The sequence below is a fragment of the Oncorhynchus clarkii genome, chromosome 29 (genome assembly GCF_045791955.1).
Source record: "Oncorhynchus clarkii lewisi isolate Uvic-CL-2024 chromosome 29, UVic_Ocla_1.0, whole genome shotgun sequence".
NCBI lineage: Eukaryota > Metazoa > Chordata > Actinopteri > Salmoniformes > Salmonidae > Oncorhynchus > Oncorhynchus clarkii.
The window spans coordinates 9,136,515-9,161,953 of NC_092175.1; the positions used below are offsets into that span (position 1 = coordinate 9,136,515).

Genomic DNA, 25,439 nt, shown 5'->3' on the forward strand with positions numbered 1-25,439 from the left:
ACAAGCCTAAGTAAGTAAGTGTGTTCATGGTTGCAGTTGTGTTGTCATTGCGGCCACACTGTACCTTGAGTTTGTTCTCTTTGCGGTTGACGATGACGGCGCTGATCTGTTGGTCCATGAAGATGAGGATGGTGACCAGGAGAGCAGGGACGGCGCTGACCACATACACCCACCACGGGTTCTTACCAAACGGCATCACCACCCAGCCACGGTCTGGACGCGTCGGCTACAACACACACACACACATATTTATGTAGCCTTTATTCACACAGGTTGAGGTTGAATGCTGAGTTACTTTGAGGCCCAGGTCTTTTTTTCAAGTGAGTCCTGTATGGTGCTGAACACACACACACACACACACACACACACACACACACACACACACACACACACACACACACACACACACACACACACACACACACACACACACACACACACACACACACACACACACACACACACACACACCATGCAGTTTACATGCATCACTAAATCCAACAAAAAGACACATGCAACTCATACACCAAAATCAAACATATTGAATCACACTGAAAATGCATGCAACTCATACACAGACACATTGGGTTAAGGGTCAGAAATACCTGAAACTCTGTGGGTACAATTAATTTGGGCGTGTCCAGCCCTACAAGCATATCCAGACCCACAAACGTCATGATTGACATGAAGATGGAGAAATCACTGATCAGTTTCCTCAGCTAGGCCCACCCACACACACACACACACGCACACACACACAGATAAACAAGCAGACAGACAAAAAGAGGGGCGGAAGAGATGGAGGAAAAAAGACAGACGTACAAAACAAATACACCGACAGGAGAGAGGGATGAAAATAAAAGAGAAGTGTGAGTGTCAGTATGTTAATGTCTCAAAATCATTCATTTAAAACTTTTTATCCCCGAATGATTTCAGGAAGAAGGAAGAGATCGAGAAGGAGAGAACGAGCGGAAGAGAGGGAGTGACAGAGCAAGAGATGAGGGGAGGAGAGGAACCTTGACTTCAGTGGGCACGTGCAGTTTGGGCGTGTCCAGGCCTAACAGGTAGTCTATCCCACAGAACACCAGGATGGAGATGATGATGGAGAAATCACCAACCAGGGAACGGTACTGGAGCACAGGCAGGAAGAGGATGGACGTGGTCAGGAAAGGACAGGGTGGGGGACGATCGGGGGGTGGGGGACGATCGGGGGGGGTTGGGGGACGATCGGGGGGGTTGGGGGACGATCGGGGGGGTTGGGGGACGATCGGGGGGGGGGGGACGATCGGGGGGTGGGGGACGATCGGGGGGTGGGGGACGATCGAAGGGTGGGGGACGATCGGGGGGGTTGGGGGACGATCGGAGGGTGGGGGACGATCGGGGGGGTGGGACGATCGGGGGGTGGGGGACGATCGGGGGGTGGGGGACGATCGGGGGGTGGGGGACGATCGGGGGGTGGGGGACGATCGGGGGGTGGGGGACGATCGGGGGGGTTGGGGGACGATCGGGGGGTGGGGGACGATCGGGGGGGTTGGGGACGATCGGGGGGTGGGGGACGATCGGGGGGGTTGGGGGACGATCGGGGGGGGGGGGGGGGGGGGGGGGGGGGGCGAGAAGGAGAGGGGTAAAGTGGGGAGAGTTGACCGTCAAGGGAAGAGGTTGAGTTTACGTGACCTACCCATCACGCAATATGTAATAAACACCAAACAAAGATCCCCTGCATCAAATGTCTCACATTCTATGTCCCAGAGTGTCTCTCACCTTGGTGGGGAAGTAGCGGCTAGTCTTGAACTTCTTGAGGGAGACGGTCATGGAGTAGGTGCCGAAGAACAGGATAAAAGATATGAGGGCCAGGTCTGGGACGTACTTACACGCGTTCCCCAGCAGGGCGCCGCCATACTTCACACACTCCTTCTTACTCAGCTGACTCCAGTCCAGACCTGTTATGTTATACTACACACACAGAGAGACAGAGACACAGAGAGACAGAGAGACACAGAGAGAGAGAGAGAGAGAGAGAATACAGAGTAGTGCAGAAACGAACGTGGACAGGCAGCACAGTGCTGCTAGTCCTGTGACTATGTTACGTCCTACAGTCTATTTTTTGGCCACAGGCAGACTGTCCCCCATGGACTCAACCATCTGAGAAACAGATGAGTGAATGAGTCCCCGTTAGCTCCCGAGCCACTTACCAAATCAGTCATATTATCGTCCGCGAGTGGAACTGAAACGTTAAAAGCCATCGCAGCAGCTGCAGAGAGAGAGAGAGAGAGAGATACAGAGAGAAGTCAGGTGCCCCAGCTAGATTACACCATGCCAGTTATATGGGAACATGACCGATTTGTAGCATGATGTAGCAGTATACTCACTCAGATAGCAGCCAGAGAAAGAGAGCGAGAGAAGCAGAAACAGACAGCACACGCATCAGTTACAGTAGTTGAGAGGGCGAATACAGACAGTACAAGGGGATGGCAGGTAGACTCGAGGTAAGAGTGTTGGGCCAGTAACCGAAAGGTGGCTGGTTCAAATACCGGAGCCGACAAGGTGAACAAAAATCTGTTTCTGTGCTCCAGAGGCTCTATACAATGGAGACCCTGGCCATGACCTCACTCCCTGCGGGTGTCTCAGGGGGAGTTGGAATATGCTAACAAAAAAAAAACATATTTTCATTACACACTTGTGTGTAGCAGACAAATATAAGCACCCTCCCCAAAGCATTATTATTATAGTATACACATCCCCCAAACGAGGGGATACGCCTCGAGTAAGAATGGGATGTGAACTCCCTAAACTGCCCTGCAGATGGCAATACTGCACTTCACTGGTCAGTTCTAGTGAAGCACCCAATTAAGGAGAGGAGGAGGACACGGAGGAGAAACAGGAGGAGTGGCCGGAGGAGGAACGGGAGAAGCGGAAGGAATGAGATGAGGAGGAGAGACAGCAGCAGAAGAAGAGGAGGGAGAGGAGAGGCTCACCCTGGTCAGGTGCGATACATTCACACCTGTATGTGGTAACGTAGTCGGGCTTGAAGACACGGTTGATGGGGTAGTACTTAAAGGAGCCCACCTGTAGTAACACATTACGAAAACAGTTAAGACACCTCGTGAGTGCGTGTGTGTGTGTGTGTGTCACCCACCATCTTCTTGATGGCGTCCGAGATGAAGATGAAGGAGATGAGGCTGGAGAAGCCCTCCTCGGTGAAGCGGGTGATATATTTGATGATGTAACTGGCGTCCGTGGCGACAAGGATCAGACACTGCAGACAGGAGTGGAGACCAATCCACAGACGCAGCTCCATGTAGTCTATAGTGTTAGACCTGGGACACACATTCGCACCAGCGTCAGAAGAAACAAACTAAGTGCACAAAAGAAGGATTAGACAGATACAGCCTGTGTGTGTGTGTGTGTGTGTGTGGCTCACTTGCAGAACTCGTAGAGCAGTTTCTCGAAGATGAGGATGGGTCCCGTAGAACTGAGAATGATGAGAGGCTGACCTCCTAACAGACAGAACACTGTACCTGCCAACGCTGTACCCAGGAAACTCTCCATCACACCCTGCCACAGGGAGAGAGGTGGAGGAGTTGAGACCGGTGTGTAACTTACGCATGTTGGTGTGTAAGTGTGTGTGTGTGTACCTGGTAGTTGTCAGTGGCGTCTCCCAGCAGGCCTCCGAAGGTGATGGCGTTGGTGATGCAGCCCAGGTAGATGAACAGAACAGCAGAGATGGACTGGATGTGAAAGCCCTGGGAGAAATCACTAAGGATCCACGGAACCTTCCTCTTAATGTCCAGCCACAGGCCTCCACAGAACCTGGGACACACACACACACACACACACACACACACACACACACACACAGACACAGGTAAGCACCCCCCCGGCTAGTTCTATTGGCCCCTGCTTAAAATGTTTTTTATTGGTTTCAAATGACAATTGTGATGCCAGAGTGCCTGCATGTTGCTTTGGGGGTCTGGAGATACAATTATAGGAAAGTAAACCTCCCAGCACTCCCATACCTGCCAGTGAATTGCAGTTCCTCTCCCAATTCGTGGGGGATGGGCATCTCCTCATCCTCTCCTCCTCCTGGCCCCCCAGCCGTCCCGGTCCCGTTCACCTGGCCTAGCTCGTTCAGGTTCAGCACAGACTTCCTTTTGGGTAGGGTGGGGGTGGGGGTGGGGGGGGGTTCAGTGTTGAGTTTGGACTAACTAACAGACGAACTAACCCAGGAAGAATAGCTGCTGCTTATACGACATCTAACAGGGATCCAAATATACAAAACTTAATTCAATGTTTCAATTGATCAGTCAGTCACTAAATACATACAGTTTATACCTCATGTCAGCAGAGGGGACCTTCTTGGGGGGCTCAATGCGTATTTTGGGGTCCCACTCCCCTGGGGGCAGAACGATGACCTCATCCAGAAACTCATCAATCCCCGCGATCAGGTCGTCCCTGTCCCGGGCTTTATACGCAACGTCACTGAACAACTGACAGGACAGCAGAGCACACTGTTATACACGGCACATGATGGTGTGTGTGTGTGTGTGTGTAAAATAAAGAGGACAGAGTTGAACTGCAGAGCCCTGTCTGTAGCATACTGACTGAGTGCGTAAGGTAACATATCCACTCAATATCTAGAGGTTATATTTTTATCTTATTTTTATAAATGACAACAATCAATAAAAACGTTTGTCCCTCATTGTTTTGTTTTTTGCTCATTCTTACGTCATCCACCATGAGCGTGGCGATAGCTCGGCCAATCTCGTTGTAGGACTTGCCTTTGCCATGAGGACCCAGCAAGACAAACAGAAACCTGCCAGGAGACACGGGGTTAACACAGCTGTAGAGCAGCAGGACACACACACACACACACACACACACACACACACACACACACACACACACACACACACACACACACACCTGGTAGGTACGGGGACCTCGGTCAGGCCTCCCAGTGTGGTGGCCTGGGCCAGACGTACGAAAGCTACAAATGGTTTATCCAGGAAGTCCACTTCTCCAATCAGAACGTTGGATGCCTCTGCATCACGAGGTATCTTCTTCATGAACTTGTTTTTCATCTGGGGAGGGGGGGGGGGGGGGGTAGGAAGCAGGATGGTCGAGAAAGAGAGAGACAGAAAATGGAGAGAGAGGTGGCAGAGGAACATGAGAGATGTATTTAGAGACCAAAGAGAGACCAGGGCTGCATTCCAAACACGTAAAAGACACACGCTCTCCCCTCAGGTCTCAAATTAAGTGGACACTTCTGATGACGTATCATGACTTATGATGAGTTGACACTTGCAGGGCAAAGGAAGAATGAATGAATTTTAAAATGGACCGCCCTTGCCCTCGTTTGTCCCACGGAACCACCGGTATCTATTGTGTGTGGGTTATCTGCCCTACAGTCAATTATGATTGCATTTCATATCTTGGCTAGAAGAGAAGGCATCTGCTGACATCGAATGCCATCCGATGATATCAGGTAAATCAAAAACTACAAGTGTGATGTCAGGGAAAGTTGGAATGCGCTAGCCAACGTTTCCAAAAGCTAACCAAACAAAAACATTTACATTTACGAGACGTGTTTGTGCCGTCATGTGCGTTAGCAGCACAATTCATAACTTATTCACGTTCGTTTTTACTTACACTTGTATGTTGACTTCTTCATGTTGATGTCGGTTTTAAGTTTTGGCAGACTTTTCTTAACGGATGTACAATCATCTTTGCGAATTGAATTATGGGGCATTTCAATAACCCAATGAAGGCGATTTGTAGCCAAAATACTGTTTATTATAGTGCACGAATAAAGCACGTAGGAACAGCATTTAAAATGTAAAGGCATGTTTTACTGTAACGTCATACGTCAGAGTGGCTGAAGTTCTGTCATTATTATGTCAGTGTTGATATCTAATCGATAGCTGATCACTCACTGCATGTGATGCATAGGACACGAGGCACACACACACGGTACTGTAGCTCAATATTGCCACACACACACACACACACACACACACACACACACACACACACACACACACACACACACACACACACACACACACACTCCATTGGCCAATCAATACTGCTGCTTACTTTACTGATACAAAAATCACACAAAGCTCAACTCTCAATGCAGTAAACATGCCTCGCTCCTACCTCCCAGTAGCACGTGGAAGTGGAGTGGTTGGTGCTGAGGTCAAAATCACCTGCCAATCTTTTAGTGTAGCTTTCAGAGTCAACTCACTATCTTGCCTCTCTCTATATCTCTCTCCCCCCTCTCTCTACCTCTATCCCCTCTCTCTACCCCCTCACTCTCTCTTGCTATACCTCTCTCCCTACCTCTAACCCCTCTCTCTCTCTACGTCTCTCCCTCCCCATCTCTCGGTCTCTGTGACCTACAAACGTGTAGAAAAGAAGGTTCTATCTAGTGCCTAAAAGGCTTCTTCAGCTGTCCCCACTTGAGAACCCTTTGAATAACCATTTTGGGTTACAGGTAGAACCCCTTTGGGTGGAACCCTTTTCACAGAGGGTTCTACATGGAACCCAAAAAGGGTTATTCAAAGGGTTAAAGTGATTGCCGAAGAACCCTTTTGGAATCCTTTTTGCTAAGAGTGTTCTCTGGTCGTAATTTACTGCCTCGAACATGACGTCAGCAATACCCCTATTCAGTATAACAGTCTACTTCAAGGAATACTTCCCCCTTTCTCTCTCTGTGACCTAGTCAGGTGCTGGTTAAAGCCGGGCTGTCAAAGCTCCTACATGTACAGAAGTTTGAATATGAGGACATGGATGTGTGTTTGTGTGTGTGTGGCAGGCAGGCAGGTTACTTTCTAAATGTAATCTGTTACAGTTACTATACTGAACATAAATATAAAATGCAACATGTAAAGTGTTGGTCCCATGTTCCATGAGCTGAAATAAAAGATCCCATTCATTTTACATACTCACAAAAAGCTTATTTCTCTCAAATTGTGTGGGCAAATTCATTTACATCCCTAGTAGTGATAGTGAGCATTTTTCCTTTGCCAAGATAATCCATCCACCTGACAAGTGTGTCATATCAAGAATCTGATTAAACAGCATGATCATCACACAGGTGCACCTTGTGCTGGGGACAATAAAAGGCCTCTCTAAAATGTGCAGTTTTGTCACACAACACAATGCCACAGATGTCTCAAGTTGAGAGAGCGTGCAATTGGCATGCTGACTGCAATTGGCAAGTCTACCAGAGCTGTTGCCAGAGAATTGAATGTTAATTTCTCTACCATAAGCCATCTCCAATGTTGTTTTAGAGAATTTGGCAGTATGTACAACCGGCCTCACAACCGCAGACCTTATGTTTCCATGCCAGCCCAGAATCTCCACACTTCACCTGCTGGATCGTCTGAGACCAGCCACCCGGACAGCTGATGAAACTGAGGACTGTTTGTAATAAAGCCCTTTTGTGGGGAAAAACTCCTTCTGATTAGCTAGACCTGGCTCCCCAGTGGATGGGCCTGGCTCCCAAGTGGGTGGGCCTATGCTCTCCAAGTCCCAACCATGGCTGTGCCCCTGCCCAGTCATGTAAAATCCATAGAGCAGCGGATGTTGAGTTCCACATATTTATTATAAAGTGAAACTTAGCAAGAACAAAACAAATAAATCAATAAACTAACAACGAAACGTGACTACGTGGTGCACATGCACAAAACAATATCCCACAAACACAGGTGGGAAAAGTGCTACCTAAACATGATCCCCAATTAGAGACAACAATTACCAGCTGACTCTAATTGGGAAACATACAAATCACCAACATAGAAAATAAACTAGAACATCACATATAAATAATAAACTAGAATACCCCAGTCACGCCCTGACCTACTACACCATAGAGAAACAAGGGCTCTCTATGGTCAGGGCGTGACCGTGGACCGTCGCAGGAGATTCCGGACCGTGGACCGTCGCAGCAGGTTCCGGTCCGTGTACCGTCGCAGGAGGTTCCCGGACTGTGGACCGTCGCAGGAGGTTCCCGGACTGTGGACCGTCGCAGGAGGTTCCCGGACTGTGGACCGTCGCAGGGGGTTCCGGACTGTGGACCGTCGCAGGGGGTTCCGGACTGTGGACCGTCGCAGGGGGTTCCGGACTGTGGACCGTCGCAGGGGGTTCCGGACTGTGAACCGTCGCCGGAAGCTCTGGACTGGGAACCGTCGCCGGAAGCTCTGGACTGTGAACCGTCGCCGGAGGCTCTGGACTGTGAACCCTCGCCGGAGGCTCTGGACTGTGAACCCTCGCTGGCGGCTCTGGACTTTGAATACACACTGGAGGCCTAGTGCATGGAGTCAGTACAGGTGGCACTGGACTGGTGACACAAACTTCAGAGTGAGTGCGTGGAGCAGGCACAGGACGTTCCTGGACTGGAGAGGTGCACTGGAGGCCTGATGCGTGGAGCCGGCACAGGTGGTACCAGACTGGTGACACGCACTTTAGGGCGAGTGTGTGGAGCAGGCACAGGACGTACCTGACTGGGGAAACGTACTTCAGGGTGAGTGTGATGAGGAGACACAGGACGTATCGGACTGGGTAGGCGCACTGGAGGCCTAGTGCGTGGAGCCAGCACAGGTGGTACCGGACTGGTAACACACACTTCAGGGCAAGTGCGAGGAGGAGACACAGGACGTACCGGACTGATGACACGCTCTTCAGGGCAAGTGCGAGGAGGAGACACAGGACGTACCGGACTGATGACACGCTCTTCAGGGCAAGTGCGAGGAGGAGACACAGGACGTACCGGACTGATGACACGCTCTTCAGGCCAAGTGCGAGGAGGAGACACAGGTGGCACCGGACTGATGACCCGCTCTTCAGGGCAAGTGCGAGGAGGAGACACAGGACGTACCGGACTGATGACACGCTCTTCAGGGCGAGTGCGAGGAGCAGGCACAGGATGTACCGGACTGGGAAGGCGCACTGAAGGCCTAGTGCGTGGAGCTGGCACAGGATGTACTGGGCTGTGAAGGCGCACTGAAGGCCTAGTGCGAGGAGCTGGCACAGGATGTACTGGGCTGTGAAGGCGCACTGAAGGCCTAGTGCGTGGAGCTGGCACAGGATGTACTGGGCTGTGAAGGCGCACTGAAGGCCTAGTGCGTGGAGCTGACACAGGACGTACTGGGCTGTGGAGGTGCACTGGAGACCTGGTGCGAGGAGCTGGCACAGGATGTACTGGGCTGTGAAGGCACACTGAAGGCCTAGTGCGAGGAGCTGGCACAGGATGTACTGGGCTGTGGAGGCGCACTGGAGACCTGGTGCATATATATCCGGCATAAGGCTGTGGAGGCGCACTGGAGACCTGGTGCGTAAAGCCAGCACAAATGATATCCTGGACAATGACACGCTCCTCAAGGCGAGTTTGGAGAGCTGGCACAGGATGTACAGGGCTGGGAAGGCGTACTGGAGACCTGGTGCGTGGAGCCGGCACATATTTTACCAGACTGATAGCACGCTCCTCAGGACGAGTACGGAGAGCTGACTCAGGTAGCATTAAACTGATAACACGCTCCTTAGGGCAAATGTCGTACATCCTCCACCAACTCAACAACTCTCTCCGTTCTTTCTCCTCCAATATCTCCATCCACTCACTGACGGTCTCTGACTCTCTCCGTTCACTCTCCTCCAGTTTCTCCCTCTTCTCCCAGACTGGCTCTGGTTCACTCCTCGGCTCCACCGACCACCCCTTGTGCCCCCCCAAAATATTTTCAGGCTGTTTTTTGGCGCTTTCTTTGTGGCCACGAATCTCGCCGTCGTCGCTGTCCTCCTTGCGTCCTCTGTGACTCCTGGCAAGGAAGGATCTCCTGTCCTTCCATTATTTCTTCCCAGGTCCAACTTATTTCCCCCATTGTAGCACGCTGCTTGGTCCTTGGTGTGTGGGATATTCTGTCACATACGTGAGGAGAGACGGAGCAAGGCACAGTGGATGTTGAGTTCCACATATTTATTATAAAGTGAAACTTAGCAAGAACAAAACAAATAAATCAATAAACTAACAACGAAACGTGACTACGTGGTGCACATGCACAAAACAATATCCCACAAACACAGGTGGGAAAAGTGCTACCTAAACATGATCCCCAATTAGAGACAACAATTACCAGCTGACTCTAATTGGGAAACATACAAATCACCAACATAGAAAAATAAACTAGAACACCACATAGAAATAATAAACTAGAATACCCCCAGTCACGCCCTGACCTACTACACCGTAGAGAAACAAGGGCTCTCTATGGTCAGGGCGTGACAACCAATCTATTCCAGGATAAATCAGTTTACCTAACTTGCCATGAATGGATATTGCATTTTCCTTTATAGGTTGGTTATGTAGGCTTCGTCTAACCCATTGCTTTCTACTACAGATAATAATATGATTGGGTTATATCGTTATATTAAAATCCAAAGTCCGTCAGAATTCCAGTCACTCCATTTAATACGCCTTGATCTTCAAGAATATGACTTGGAAGTATAGATTAGCCATATGGTTTTACTGAAGATTAACACCAAAACTAAGGACTTATTAGCCAGCCCTACTCTGTTGTTTATGATTGTGTTGTCATGGAGGACTGATTGGGCTCATTGCTTCGAGTTGAAAAATAAATGCTGCTCTCACGGAATGGCATGCTTTGAGCACTACTGAAAAGTGCTATTTGCATATGAAAAATGGATGCCATATGCTGCATTTGCTAGTGGGGCAAAAAGGTATTTAGTCAGCCACCAATTGTGCAAGTTCTCCCACTTAAAACGATGAGAGAGGCCTGTAATTTTCATCATATGACAGACAAAATGATAATTTGCAAATAAATTCATAAAAAATCCTACAATGTGATTTTCTGGATTTTTTTTCTCTCATTTTGTCTGTCATAGTTGAAGTGTACCTATGATGAAAATTACAGGCCCAGCAATGGGGTTGACAATGTTTACAAACATTGGAGAAAAACAAGCTTATATTTTGGGTTCTCATGGGGTGGGTCATTTGTGTTTGTATTTTATTATTTCTGTTTATTATGGATCCCCAGAAGCTGCTACTCTTCCTGTGGTCCAGTAATATTAAATCCATTTACATACAGTTGCTGGGCTGCTGGTTTTAAACATTACACATGATAACCCACTACTACAACACATCTACAATACACAGGAGGTTGGTGGCAAACTTAAACTTCAAAGCTGATCTGAATGTCATTGAGAAAACAGAAAAGGTGTCGAAGATGTTCTTCCCGCTCAAACATCCTTTGGAAATGTAAAAGTAATCCTCAAAAGTATTTATAATCCGATTACAATATTTGTGCTGGTAACATAACGGATCACATTGACCGTTTTGTAATCTGTTACTCCCCCAATACTGGTTATCAAGCCACTGTATGGGGGAGTAAATCATTCAAGTGGACTCAGATGGTGTACTGTATGTGTGTGGCTTTGAAGTCCCCCGAACTCTGTCAGGGTGGGCATTGACCCCCTGCACATACTCAGCGTCCCCCTCACACACACACACCATCTCCATCCGCAGCTAAACAATAATACCCAAATCTGTCCTTTGGCCCACGTCGAAAGGAAAGGCAAGTGACTCCCATGAGAACAGTACTATTCTTTATCCTGCTCTCCCTCTCTCCCTCTCATTTTTGACGGGTGGACGCACCCAAACAATTAAGCCGAGACGAACAACAGGAGCTTAGGGTTATGCAATGTAATAACTTTTCCATCATCATTCACACACACACACACACACACACACACACACACACACACACACACACACACACACACACACACACACACACACACACACACACACACACACACACACACACACACACACACACACACACACACACACACACACACAGAACAATGATCTTTGGCGTTACCTGGTCTGTGCTTGGCTTGTCTGAAATGTCGTTCATGCTTCGGCTTTGCGCGGGATCTGAAACATCATATGAAAAACAAGTAGACACACACCACTTTCTATTGCACTCCACACAAACTCGCATGCACAATAATATGCTCACACGATTCCCCTATTGACACCAGTGAATGACTTCGGTGGGTGGCAGTCTGAGTTAACTAGACGTGAAGTTAGCAGTCTCCTCAGCGTATTCACGGGTCGAGAGTTTGTGTAGTGTCATTTTTCATTTTGGAAGTTGCAGCAGTAGACGTCTCCAACCCATCTTTATAGGCAAATACCAGCTATAGGTATAGTGTGAATGCGTCTTTCTGTGGCACTGTAGATGGCTTGGGGGGGTGTGAGCAGAGCTTGCCTGATTGTTTCAACGGCCGATTACATCTAATGGATCATTCCCCCCAAAAGCTGATTTATGATTTAGGGACAAATTAATTAGCAGAGAAAGAACCGGAACAAACCCCTTCCCCCCCACACACACACACACAAAAATGGACCCACTGTGTATTTAGTAAGCTGTCTGGCTCAAGAGACTACTGTGTATTAGGAGCTCTCCAAAATACAGTGTGACCAAAAACTTGCACACTGAAATCACACACATATCTCTATGAAGTTACGAGGTTAGATATGTGAATTAAAAACACACATCTCTATGAAGTTACGAGGTTAGATATGTGAATTAAAAACACACATCTCTATGAAGTTACGAGGTTAGATATGTGAATTAAAAACACACATCTCTATGAGGTTACGAGGTTAGATATGTGAATTAAAAACACACATCTCTATGAGGTTACGAGGTTAGATATGTGAATTAAAAACACACATCTCTATGAGGTTACGAGGTTAGATATGTGAATTGAAAACACATCTCTATGAGGTTACGAGGTTAGATATGTGAATTGAAAACACACATCTCTATGAGGTTACGAGGTTAGATATGTGAATTGAAAACACACGTCTCTATGAGGTTATAAGGTTAGATATGTGAATTACAAACACACATCTCTATGAGGTTATGAGGTTAGAAATGTTAATTACAAACACATGTCTCTATGAGGTAATAAGGTTAGATATGTGAATTACAAACACACATCTCTATGAGGTTATAAGGTTAGATATGTGAATTACAAACACACGTCTCTATGAGGTTAGCCGCCAGAGACAGGAAAGAGGGTGAAAGAATATTAGTTTGCATGTATACACGTGTGTGTATTGAGTGTGTGTGTGTGTGTGCCTGTGCACTTGAGGGTGTCCGTACACTCGCAAGCGTGTCTATGTGTCTGTGCGCTTGAGTATGTGCGTGCGTGTAGACTCACGCAGGCGGCCAAGGCTGCCTGACTTGGCTCGTAAGTCCTCTGTGGAGTGATGGAGGCCAGAGGCTGAACTAGGAAAGCGACTGACGTTACTACGACTGACATTATGAAAAGACTGGGGACTACGGCCTAGAGAGAGAGTGAGAGAGAGAGACAGAGGGAGGGAGGAGAGGGGGAGAGAGAAAAAGCGGGGAGACACAGGAGGGGGGAGAGAGAGAGAGAGAGAGAGAGAAGAGGAGAAAAAGGTGGAGGAGAATGAGAAGAGAGTAAACAGAGGAGAGACGGTGAGGCAGTTTGTGAAAAGAGGAGAGAGAAAATGTTATTGCTGTATGAGTCAAATCAGCATGATACTACGACAAAGATGAAAATCAACAAGAGAACACAACACAGCACACACACACACACACACACACACACACACATATACACACACACACACACACACACACACACACACACACACACACACACACACACACACACACACACACACACACTCACTGGTGGGGGAATTGTTTGATTTTCCCATGTCGGCTAGCGAGAGGTGGATGGGTTTCTTATGCTGGTGGCGATGTTTCCGTAGCAACACAAAGCTGACCTTCTCCCTCAGTTCTGGACCAATCAGACCGTCTGCCACCTGGCGGTCCACGATGTCATCTGGGGTCAGAGGTCAGGGTGAGAGTTCAAGAGTCAGTTGTGTTCAATCCCAAGTCGACCCATAGCCCCTGTCCACTTCCTTATGCACTTCCAACCGGCCAATCAGAGGGCAAGATGGATTTGAACCATATTGCTTACACCTATAAAAATAGTTTGAGTCTCCAGAAGTGCACAGGGCATAGGGACGACTAGGGCTTGATTTGGGAATGGGCCATGATCTGGATCACACGTACACACTCACCCACTATCTGTGGCAGGGAGTATCCCTCCAGATCCAGCAGTACACTGCCAGTCTGGATGCAGGTCCTCAGCTCAAACAGACTGTGGAGGGTCAGGGTGGACACATGGGGCTTACTCCACCTCTCTCCTCCCTCCTCCACCTTCTCCTCAAACTTCACCCACCTGGAGAGGAAGGAGAGAAGCCCCATGAAGCCTTTCGATGTCTGGTTATTAAGGCAGGGTGGACCGACCCCAGCTCCGTGACACTACCGTAGGGCTTTTCTGCTAACACTCTTCTAATGAAACTATCTACAGGTTCCCTACCAACACCTCCCCCTAAATCCACAACTAAAGCCCCCTACAATCTCAAACTAATGAGGGCACACACTCCAGGGTGGACACACACAAATGGTTGAGGTGTGTGTGTGTGTGTGTGTGTGTACCTAGCAGACTCTTTCCACTCCATCTCGTCTCCATCGTGTTGCAGCGTGTCCATCTCCGTAAACAGAGTGGGCGTCGGCATGTCGTCATCTTCACCCAGGATGTAGCGCAGCCTCTCCGCCGCCGGGGACACTGGGAAAGGGAGTTCACGAGAGAGGAAATATCAAGTTACAGAAATATAATTAAAACACGTACGTATCTAGGCATCAAACACATTTCCTAACAGCGTGTGTGAGAACTGTATAAGATATTCCACTAGGATGTACGGCTGATTGACAGTACTGAACGTGTACTAAACTAGGGCATCAGGGTATCAGAAGTCTTAAAAGAATGTGTGTGTTTATTTCTTTGCTTATTTGGAACTATTAGGAACCCTTTTGAAATGTTCAGCCCGCAACTGTAACTGAATAGGACTGGAAAAACTGTAGTACGACCAACCCAGGACTCTCAGAATCTCCTGGCGGTGGATCAAAGCTCATTATTATGCTTCTAGCCCCAGGGCTCTAATCACACTGCCACACCACTGTGTGTGTGTGGGGGGGGTGTCCTAATGTAGCTTACTTTGATCCTGTGTGAATTCCCTTCGACCCATAACCTAAAACAACACCTCTAATCTTTAACCCGTCCCCCCCGAGTCCCAGTCAATGTGGGTAAATACCTACTGCACCCCTCTATACAGTACATGAGTAACAGCCAATGAATAACCTTCCTCTCGTCACTGGGTAGCTAAGCTAAGCAGCACACTGCCTAAGAGCACTGCCCAGCACTGGTCAAGAGTTAGCCAGCGTGAACACATGGAAAGGTCCTGTTCCTAAGAGATTACTGCCCGCTGAGCACACACTCGTTGACTCAGCGTTGTTTCCATGTCATTTCGATAAAATTACATGGAGCCAATGTGGAATAGATGTTGAATTGATGTCCGTGCCCAGTGGGTGAGGACAGACATGCAGACCTCGAGGCCCATTTTTAAGAACAAAGTGAAAATCAAATATAGTTCACAGAGAAGGGAGTGAGAGGAAAAAAACCCAGAGTGAATCGGAGAAAGAGAGAGAGGGCAGACAGAGAAAGACTGGTCCTTCGGAGAGCACTGAGGCGAGTGGCCTGCTCTTGACCTCAGACTCCAGTCAAAGACAAAACAGACACCGCACTATGGCTCTTCACCTTAGATTAGTTCTCACGTGATAGTTTGAATCTATGTTCAGTCTACCCGAAGGGACCGCTCAGTAACATCCTGGGGACCGGTGCCGGTCCAAAGACCAGAGGTTGAGAAACGCAGGCCTCAATAGGACATTCCCAATGCCACGCCCATATGACAGTGACGACGCCCATGTGACAGTGACGACGCCCATGTGACAGCGACGACGCCCATGTGACAGCGACGACGCCCATGTGACAGCGACGACGCCCATGTGACAGCGACGGACACCTATTACGTGCAGGTCGTCGTTCAACGTCATTCATTGAAATCAGTTCCAACGTGGTCGACGGTGACCATACACCTGACAAGTCACCCCTGAAATACACCCAAATAAGAACCAAGACTCAACCAAGTCTTACTACACAGCAATGACACAAACAACATTGTTACAATAAGAAAGCAAATAAATATTAAGATCGAGCTGTCCCCTCCATTCTCCTCCTGTTCTCTGTACCTCCTCCCCCCCATTCTCTTCCTGTTCTCTGTACCTCCTCCCCTCCATTCTCCTCCTGTTCTCTGTACCTCCTCCCCTCCATTCTCCTCCTGTTCTCTGTACCTCCTCCGCTCCATTCTCTTCCTGTTCTCTGTACCTCCTCCCCTCCATTCTCCTCTTGTTCTCTGTACCTCCTCCCCTCCATTCCCCTCTTGTTCTCTGTACCTCCTCCCCTCCATTCTCCTCCTGTTCTCTGTACCTCCTCCCCTCCATTCTCCTCCTGTTCTCTGTACCTCCTCCCCTCCATTCTCCTCTTGTTCTCTGTACCTCCTCCCCTCCATTCTCCTCTTGTTCTCTGTACCTCCTCCCCTCCATTCTCCTCCTGTTCTCTGTACCTCCTCCCCTCCATTCTCCTCCTGTTCTCTGTACCTCCTCCCCTCCATTCTCCTCCTGTTCTCTGTACCTCCTCCCATCCATTCTCCTCCTGTTCTCTGTACCTCCTCCCCTCCATTATCCTCCTGTTCTCTGTACCTCCTCCGCTCCATTATCCTCCTGTTCTCTGTACCTCCTCCCCTCCATTCTCTTCCTGTTCTCTGTACCCCCTCCCCTCCATTCTCCTCCTGTTCTCTGTACCTCCTCCCCTCCATTCTCCTCCTGTTCTCTGTACCTCCTCCCCTCCATTCTCCTCCTGTTCTCTGTACCTCCTCCCCTCCATTCTCCTCCTGTTCTCTGTACCTCCTCCCCTCCATTCTCCTCCTGTTCTCTGTACCTCCTCCCCTCCATTCTCCTCCTGTTCTCTGTACCTCCTCCCCTCCATTCTCCTCCTGTTCTCTGTACCTCCTCCCCTCCATTCTCCTCCTGTTCTCTGTACCTCCTCCCCTCCATTCTCCTCCTGTTCTCTGTACCTCCTCCGCTCCATTATCCTCCTGTTCTCTGTACCTCCTCCCCTCCATTATCCTCCTGTTCTCTGTACCTCCTCCCCTCCATTCTCTTCCTGTTCTCTGTACCTCCTCCCCTCCATTCTCCTCCTGTTCTCTGTACCTCCTCCCCTCCATTCTCCTCCTGTTCTCTGTACCTCCTCCCCTCCATTCTCCTCCTGTTCTCTGTACCTCCTCCCCTCCATTCTCCTCCTGTTCTCTGTACCTCCTCCGCTCCATTCTCCTCCTGTTCTCTGTACCTCCTCCCCTCCATTCTCCTCCTGTTCTCTGTACCTCCTCCCCTCCATTCTCCTCCTGTTCTCTGTACATCCTCCCCTCCATTCTCCTCCTGTTCTCTGTACCTCCTCCGCTCCATTCTCCTCCTGTTCTCTGTACCTCCTCCCCTCCATTCTCCTCCTGTTCTCTGTACCTCCTCCCCTCCATTCTCCTCCTGTTCTCTGTACCTCCTCCCCTCCATTCTCCTCCTGTTCTCTGTACCTCCTCCCCTCCATTCTCCTCCTGTTCTCTGTACCTCCTCCCCTCCATTCTCTTCCTGTTCTCTGTACCTCCTCCCCTCCATTCTCCTCCTGTTCTCTGTACCTCCTCCCCTCCATTCTCCTCCTGTTCTCTGTACCTCCTCCCCTCCATTCTCCTCCTGTTCTCTGTACCTCCTCCCCTCCATTCTCCTCCTGTTCTCTGTACCTCCTCCCCTCCATTCTCCTCCTGTTCTCTGTACCTCCTCCCCTCCATTCTCCTCCTGTTCTCTGTACCTCCTCCCCTCCATTCTCCTCCTGTTCTCTGTACCTCCTCCCCTCCATTCTCCTCCTGTTCTCTGTACCTCCTCCCCTCCTCTCTTTCTGTTTTTGTTTGTTTACCTGTGTGTGAGCCAGGCAGTGTCCAGCGAGAGGCCATGCTGGAGGTGATGGAGGAACCAGAGTCCTCCATGACTAACCACTGGAACCACAACCAGAGACTTTCGGTATACACCTGTACTCCCAGCAGCTCAGAGAGAGAGATATCCCCAACCAGCTGATAGGTCAACACACTACAGGAGGCTTCTGTCAATGTCCGTCCAGCCCAGAGAGGTAGCAACCTACGAGACTCGCGGTACCAGACGAGTCCCTGACACCCTATTCCCGTTTGACAATTGGCTTGTTCTGGAGAAAACTAGAGATACCGGAGTCAAGGCTAGACCTCCACTGATGGGACAACCAGGAGAAGAGTGGACAAACTCCTTTCCTTCCTCTCCACAACTTTCCTGCTCTCTCCCGTTCCCTCTCTCAACGCCTTGCTCCGTTGTCGTCCTCTTCTTATAGCTTTATGCTCTTCTCTTTGCGCCAACTCTGCCTCAACACCTTTCGCTATCCAATAGGCCTTCGTTGTTTAGTGAGCCATGTTCTGCCGTGTGTGGGATGGTGTGTCGTCAGTCAGAAACCCAGCGGTCCAAAGGGCTGAACACTGTTCTGTGTGTTCTGTCCTGCTCCGGAATTGTTTTCCTGTGGAGTTGTTTTGGTCTGCTTTAATCTGAAGCAGAAATCCACTGAAATCTCCAGAGCAGCGAAGGACCAGAGGCTTAAGAGGCCAACACACACCCCACAGCACCCTGAAGCACTCTCCACCCCCTGACACACACACACACACACACACACATGCATGGACACACACATGCACCTGCGCACACACACCCACCGCAGCAGCCTCAAGTACCCTTAACCCTGTGACACACATGCGTGCACACAACAACTACATCAACTTCACTCCACTTTCGTCTGTACGCCCCTTCCTTCCCCTTTTGTGTCCGGGTTCTTCTCCTTGCCTCCGTCCATCCCGGGATCTATACTCTGATGAGTAAAATGACGTGACATATTTCTCCTGTGGAACTGGGGCAGTGGACCCCCTTGATCACACACACACACACACACACACACACACACACACACACACACACACACACACACACACACACACACACACACACACACACAGAGGACCGGTGGTATACCAGGGTTTGAGTTCCTCAGCTCTAATCAGCTTACCAGCTTCAAGACGCTGGTCTCCACGGGAACAGGAACCACGCTTTGACACATTCATTACACGCACACACGCGTGCATACACACACACACACACACACACACACACACACACACACAAACCCTGCTGCTAGTTATAAGCACGCCTGGAAATGACAGGGGATCATTCCTCAAAACAGCAACAACTGTGGCTGGTCATATACTTCTCACGTGTGTACTACTTAAAGTGCACGTGTCCGCACGTGTAAGTCTGTGTGTGTGTGTGTGTCTGTGTGTGTGTCTGTGTGTGCGTGAGTATGTGTGTGTGTGTGTGTGTGTGTGTGTGTGTGAGTGCCCACCTGTGGAGTCAGGGTCAAATATGTCATGTTGTTCCTGCTCCTCCTCCTCTTTGTAGTGTTCCTGGTGGTCATGGTGATTGTCATGGTGTATGTGTTCGTGACGTGTGTGTTCATGGTGTGCGTGTTGGCCGCGGTGTGTGTGGTGTTTCTCTTGTTCGCGCTGGGAGCGGTGTTTACGGCGTCTCCTTTTGCTGTAACCGTGTGTTACCGGAACACCAATATACACTGGCTGGGGTTCTGAGAGAGACAGAGAGAGTAGACAGTAAGGAGGAGACAGAGAGATGGTTAACATCCACGCAACATTATTTTCCCGGAACCTTTTTCTTGACTTAATGAACGTACGCGCGTCTGCTCCTTCCATACATTGGACAATGCACACACTAAACAACCGTGTGTGTGGCCATACTCACCCTTAACATCTTCCTCATATCGGTGGTGACTCCTACTTCTACCTCCCTGCCAATCATGTGCCATCCTGAAAGAAAGAAAGAAAGAAAGAAAGAAAGAAAGAAAGAAAGAAAGAAAGAAAGAAAGAAAGAAAGAAAGAAAGAAAGAAAGACGTTCAATTCTACAACCACCTAAAAGGAAGCGATTCACAAACCTTCCATAACCAAGCCATCCTCTACAGAGAGATGAACGTGGAGAACAGTCCCCTAAGCAAGCTGGTCCTGGGGCTCTGTTCACAAACACAAACACACCCCTCATTTTACACAGACCCACAAAGAATTTGATAACAAACCCAATTTTGATTAACTCCTATATCTTTCGGGTGAAATACCACAGCGTGCCATCACAGCATTAAGATGCGACCTGTTGCCACAAGAAAAGGGCAACCAGTGAAGAACAAACACCACTGTAAATACAACCCATATTTATGTTTATTTATTTTCCCTTTTGTACTTTTAACTATCTGCACATAATATGAAATGTGTACCGTCTTTATTTTTTGGGGGGCAACTTTTGTGAGTGTAATGTTTACTGTTATTTTTCTTATGGTTTATTTCACTTTGGTTTATTATCTAGTTCACTTGCTTTGGAAATGTTAACATGTGTTTCCCATGACAATAAAGCCCTTCAACAGAATTTGAAATTGAGAGAGAGAGAGAGATGAAGGACGAGAGCCTGCACACTTCTTCCTCCTTTGATTCTCTACCGCTCCACCCTGCCTGCTTTCATCACGGAACCCTTTGATATAGGTTTCCCTTGAACACACACAGACAGATGAACTACACGCCGATAACAGGCCCCTTCAGACCTCTCAGACACAATACACTGAAGAAGCGACGCAGGCACACAACTCCATCTTAATCTGACACAGCTGTATATGTAGAGGCATGCAGATCTCAGTGGAACAGTTTGACAGCGGGTGTACACTTCTGATCTGCAGTAGTGCATCACATATCTCCCGTAATGTTTGAGTCTAGAGATCTATGGCTGTGGCGTGAATGAGGCAAACAGGTGAACAACTTTGCATGTTGTATTCAAGTCATCCCTTCATAAAAATAGTTAAAAGAAGAACCTGAATGATCCCCTGTTTATTCCCCGGGTAAACTCATGTGTATTCCACGTAGTGATCACGCCCTCTCCTGGGCAGGATCATCACAACACACAGTATCACCATCTGGCAGTGTGGTTCTCACTGATATTCAAGCCAAGAACTTTTAGTTGGGTGTAGGTGTAAGCAAAACGGTGATGACTCCACCGACAGTGCCTTGCAAAAGTATTCATCCCCTTTAGCGTTTTTCCTATTTTGTTGCATTACAACCTGTAATTTAAATAGAATTTTATTTGGATTTCATGTAACGGACATACACAAAAGAGTCCAAATTGGTGAAATGAAAAAACAATAACTTGTTTCAAAAGATTCAACAACAAAAAAAACGAAGGGAAAAGTGGTGCACATATGTATTCACCCATTTGGTATGAAGTCCCTAAATAAGATCTGGAAGCAACCAATTACCTTCAGAAGTCACACAATTAGTTAAATAAAGTCCACCTGTGTGCAATCTAAGTGTCACATGATCTGTCACATGATCTCAGTACATATACACCTGTTCTGAAATGCCCCGGAGTCTGCAACTCCACTAAGCAAGGGGCACCACCAAGCAAGCAGCACCATGAAGACCAAGGAGCTCTCCAAACAGGTCAGGGACAATTTGTGGAGAAGTACAGATCAGGGTTGGGTTATAAAAAAATATCTGGAACTTTGAACATCCCACAGAGCACCATTAAATCCATTATTATAAAATGGAAAGAATATGGCACCACAACAAACCTTCCAAGGGAGGGCCACCCACCAAAATTCACAGACCAGGCAAGGAGGGCATTAATCAGAGGCAACAAAGAGACCAAAGATAACCCTGAAGGACCTGCAAAGCGCCACAGCAGAGATTGGAGTATCTGTCTATAGGACCACTTTAAGCTGTACACTCCACAGAGCTGGGCTGTACAGAAGAGTGTCCTGAAAAAATCCATTGCTTAAAGAAAAAATTCAGCAAACACATTTGGTGTTCGCCAAAAGACATGTGTGAGACTCGCGAGACATATGGAAGATGCTACTCTGGTCAGATGAGACTAAAATTGAGCTTTTTGGCCATCAAGGAAAATGCTGTGTCTGGCGCAAACCCAACAACTCTCATCACCCCAAGAACATCCTCCCTACAGTGAAGCATGGTGGTGGCAGCATCATGCTTTGGGGATGTTTTTTCATTGGCAGGGACTGGGAAACTGGTAAGAATTGAAGGAATGATGGATGGCGCTAAATACAGGGAAATTCTTGAGGGAAACCTGTTTCTGTCTTCCAGAGATTTGAGACTGGGACGGAGGTTCACCTTCCAGCAGGACTGCTAAAGCAACACTTGAGTGGTTTAAGGGGAAAAGTTTAAATGTCTTGAAATGGTCTCGTCAAAGCCCAGAACTCAATCCAATTGAGAATCTGTGGTATGACTTAAAGATTGCTGTGCACCAGCGGAACCCATCTAATTTGAAGAAGCTGGAGCAGTTTTACCTTGAAGAATGGGCAAAAATCCCAGTGGCTAGATGTGCCAAGCCTATAGAGACATACCCCAAGAGACTTGCAGCTGTAATTGCTGCAAAAGGTTGCTCTACAAAGTATTGACTTTGGGCGGGGGGTGAATAGTTATGCACGCTCAAGTTCAGATTCTTTGTCTTATTTCTTGTTTGTTTCACAGTAAAAAAATATTTTGCATCTTCAAAGTGGTAGGCATGTTGTGTAAATCAAATGATACAACCCCCCCCCCCAAAAAAATCTATTTTAATTCCAGGTTGTAAGGCAATAAAATAGGAAACATGCCAAGGGGGTGAATACTTTTACAAGCCACTGTGGCCTCCAAGATCTTCAAACACTTAAGTAGAATGGGCTAGAGAAGTTAAGCCAGGTCTCCCTGATTATTTATCTCAATGGGATTTCCTGGTTTAAATGATGGTTAAAGGAATAACCCCGTGACTACCCGTTCAAACCACACAGCAATCTGGTAACCCCAGAGATCAATTGGTGACTGACTGATTGAGAAAACTCAATGGAAAACCACAGCTGCCCTGAGGATGATGACACAACAGAGAGAGATGAAGAGGGAGACCAGTGTATGGGGACATGCTCAAGCAATTTCCCTCAAAAGGATCTGTAATGTGATGCACAGTTAATAATCCACCCCTAACTCCTTTCCCATAGACACTTCTTACAGATCTGAAAGGGTCGGATTGGTCTAAGGAATATGGCAGAAACTCCATCTGGGCTAGGTGGACCTATACTTTCAGGCTTAAACCCAATCCGATTCTTTCAGATCTATGAAAAGTTTCCAGGGGGGGATAAGGGTTCATTTCTGACTGGGCAACAGTGTATGCAGTGAGACAACATATGCAACAGATATGTAATGATTTTACATCTATGCCCCTGTGTGTGTGTGTGTGTGTGTGTGTGTGTGTGTGTGTGTGTGTGTGTGTGTGTGTGTGTGTGTGTGTGTGTGTGTGTGTGTGTGTGTGTGTGTGTGTGTTTGTGTGTGTCACACTCCCAGTGTTTTTCTAGGCTGATCAATACCTCTGTCAGTCCTGATCACCAGCTGGGCCCTGAGCTCCTGATCACTGGGTGTGAAGGACATGTTTCACACCCCACATACACCCTAGTTGCTATTCATTGGAAAGACAACTCTGAACATGGAATATTTTGGACTGATTAGGCCTACAAACAATCCCAGTGGTAGGCTTACAGCTGGGGTGCCCAGCTTTGGTCCTTGAGTATCCTGCTTATTTGGGGTTTGATTCCTTTGATGTATAATTATTTTCTACCTGGCAGCCAGGTGTATGCATTTTCATTCCATAACATTTACTGATTCATTAAGTAGCAGGGAGAAATTAAAACCAGCAGGACTGTGGAGCTGGAGGGCCTTAGATTTGCATCCCTAGTCTACATCTTTCACTGCATCACAATTCTCATATTCTCAAATTAGTCAAATTAGGGTCATTCCATTCAGTTTACTTCCTGAGTTGAAATGGAATTGACCCAAACCCTTAGCCTGGTAATGAGGTAGAGCAGATTACGCAATCAACCCATGCCAATAGTGCCGAGTCCCTGTCACTATCACAACCAACTGGCGTTGAGCTAAAACCGAGATGAAAGGATTCTAAAATCTCTCAGATCTATTCTCAGACCTCCAGCTTTCGCACATATTATACTCTCCCCACAACAGCACACCTGATTCAACTTATACGGTAATTATCAAGCCCTTGATTTTGTCAGGTGTGCTGGTGTGTGGCTAGAACACATATGTGCCCTGAACCGTGATAACTTCTTTCCACGGCGAACTAACAAAGCAACACAACTCGCAGAGAAACAGCTCATGTTCTCAATACGTACTGTAGCTCATCTGGCCATGGTATGCTATATCAGTACTCGTCTCATATGTAGCATGATATGCAGTTACTCTATCAAATACTCTCCTGTCTTTTCAATATGATCCCCAAAGGCTTAAAATAATGCAATAAATGTAAGTAATGGCTGGGCCAGATTTCCAAACCGTCACTGATCAATTAGATCAGGATTTTTTTTTAAATGACTCTCGTAGTGTTTCATTAAACCCATTCATCTTTCAATGTAACAAAAGAAAACACTCATGGGCAAACACAGCAGAATCCGGCCAAACTTTTTAAACAAAGAAGTTTACCGTCTCTCTCTTAAACCGTCAAAGAGTGACGTTGTCAGAACAGGCAGACCAGTTTGCAAAGAAAACATATTCTCATCCAATCAGAAATAAAATGAGAAAAAAACTCAACCACTCAAACATGTTTTGAACACCATTGACAAGATCAGAATGTATTACCTGAGCAGAGGGCTGGAGTTGAGCTGAGAAGAGTATTGCAGTAATGGAGACGCAGGTCTCAATGTCACTCTGGGCTCTGCTGCATCCAACTGTGCTGTGGCAGGGCCAGATAGTTGTAGGATCTCCTTCCTGTGTGTGTGTGGACTACCCTGTACCAGGGCTTGTGTGTTGAGTGTGACAGAGGCCAGTGATGTATGCACTGATCCAGTCATGTTCCCCATCACCTCTCTCTACTGGGCCCAGTAACACGGCCTGGGGCGCGCGTGTACACACACATACACACACACACACACACACACACACACACACACACACACACACACACACACACACACACACACACACACACACACACACGGGTAGCCTAAGATGGCCTGATACCGAACCAAACCTCAGAACAGTCGATTTTACAGCCTCATAGTTGTACCTCCATACAACTAGTCAACCCCACAGGCAGCCAGTGAAGTAATATACTTTTTTAGAACAGTAAAAAAAAAAAAAATAGGTTGACAGCCATGCGTCCTCCGAAACACAACCCTGCCAAGCCACACTGCTTCTTGATACACTCCTCGCTTAACCCAGAAGCATCAATGTGTCAGAGGAAACACCGGGCAACTGGCAACC

The 25,439-nt window shown here is 48.0% G+C and overlaps 1 protein-coding gene across 7 annotated transcripts in view; it reads right to left on the reverse strand.

Moving 5' to 3' along the window:
• Positions 1 to 24,963, reverse strand: part of LOC139387881 (electrogenic sodium bicarbonate cotransporter 4-like) — a 35,560-nt gene extending 10,597 nt beyond the window's left edge. For 2 of the 7 annotated variants that reach the window (XM_071134204.1, XM_071134207.1), the window contains exons 1-20: positions 24,816 to 24,963; positions 19,890 to 19,954; positions 19,480 to 19,716; positions 14,565 to 14,694; positions 14,144 to 14,304; positions 13,747 to 13,902; positions 13,249 to 13,374; positions 11,898 to 11,953; positions 4,924 to 5,081; positions 4,726 to 4,813; positions 4,333 to 4,487; positions 4,017 to 4,148; positions 3,636 to 3,810; positions 3,422 to 3,555; positions 3,137 to 3,317; positions 2,976 to 3,066; positions 2,193 to 2,251; positions 1,762 to 1,953; positions 606 to 719; positions 65 to 226 (exon numbers count right to left, since the gene is read on the reverse strand). In XM_071134204.1, the coding sequence (XP_070990305.1) occupies positions 65 to 226; positions 606 to 719; positions 1,762 to 1,953; positions 2,193 to 2,251; positions 2,976 to 3,066; positions 3,137 to 3,317; positions 3,422 to 3,555; positions 3,636 to 3,810; positions 4,017 to 4,148; positions 4,333 to 4,487; positions 4,726 to 4,813; positions 4,924 to 5,081; positions 11,898 to 11,953; positions 13,249 to 13,374; positions 13,747 to 13,902; positions 14,144 to 14,304; positions 14,565 to 14,694; positions 19,480 to 19,716; positions 19,890 to 19,953 (2,571 nt within the window). In that variant the 5' untranslated portion in view covers position 19,954; positions 24,816 to 24,963. Of the gene's footprint in view, positions 1 to 64; positions 227 to 605; positions 720 to 1,016; positions 1,131 to 1,761; positions 1,954 to 2,192; positions 2,252 to 2,975; positions 3,067 to 3,136; positions 3,318 to 3,421; positions 3,556 to 3,635; positions 3,811 to 4,016; positions 4,149 to 4,332; positions 4,488 to 4,725; positions 4,814 to 4,923; positions 5,082 to 11,897; positions 11,954 to 13,248; positions 13,375 to 13,746; positions 13,903 to 14,143; positions 14,305 to 14,564; positions 14,695 to 17,985; positions 18,578 to 19,479; positions 19,717 to 19,889; positions 19,955 to 24,815 lie in introns of those variants that run through there. The other 5 variants (XM_071134206.1, XM_071134205.1, XM_071134208.1 and 2 more) reach the window with 5 other exon arrangements.
• Positions 24,964 to 25,439: the final 476 nt, after the last annotated feature.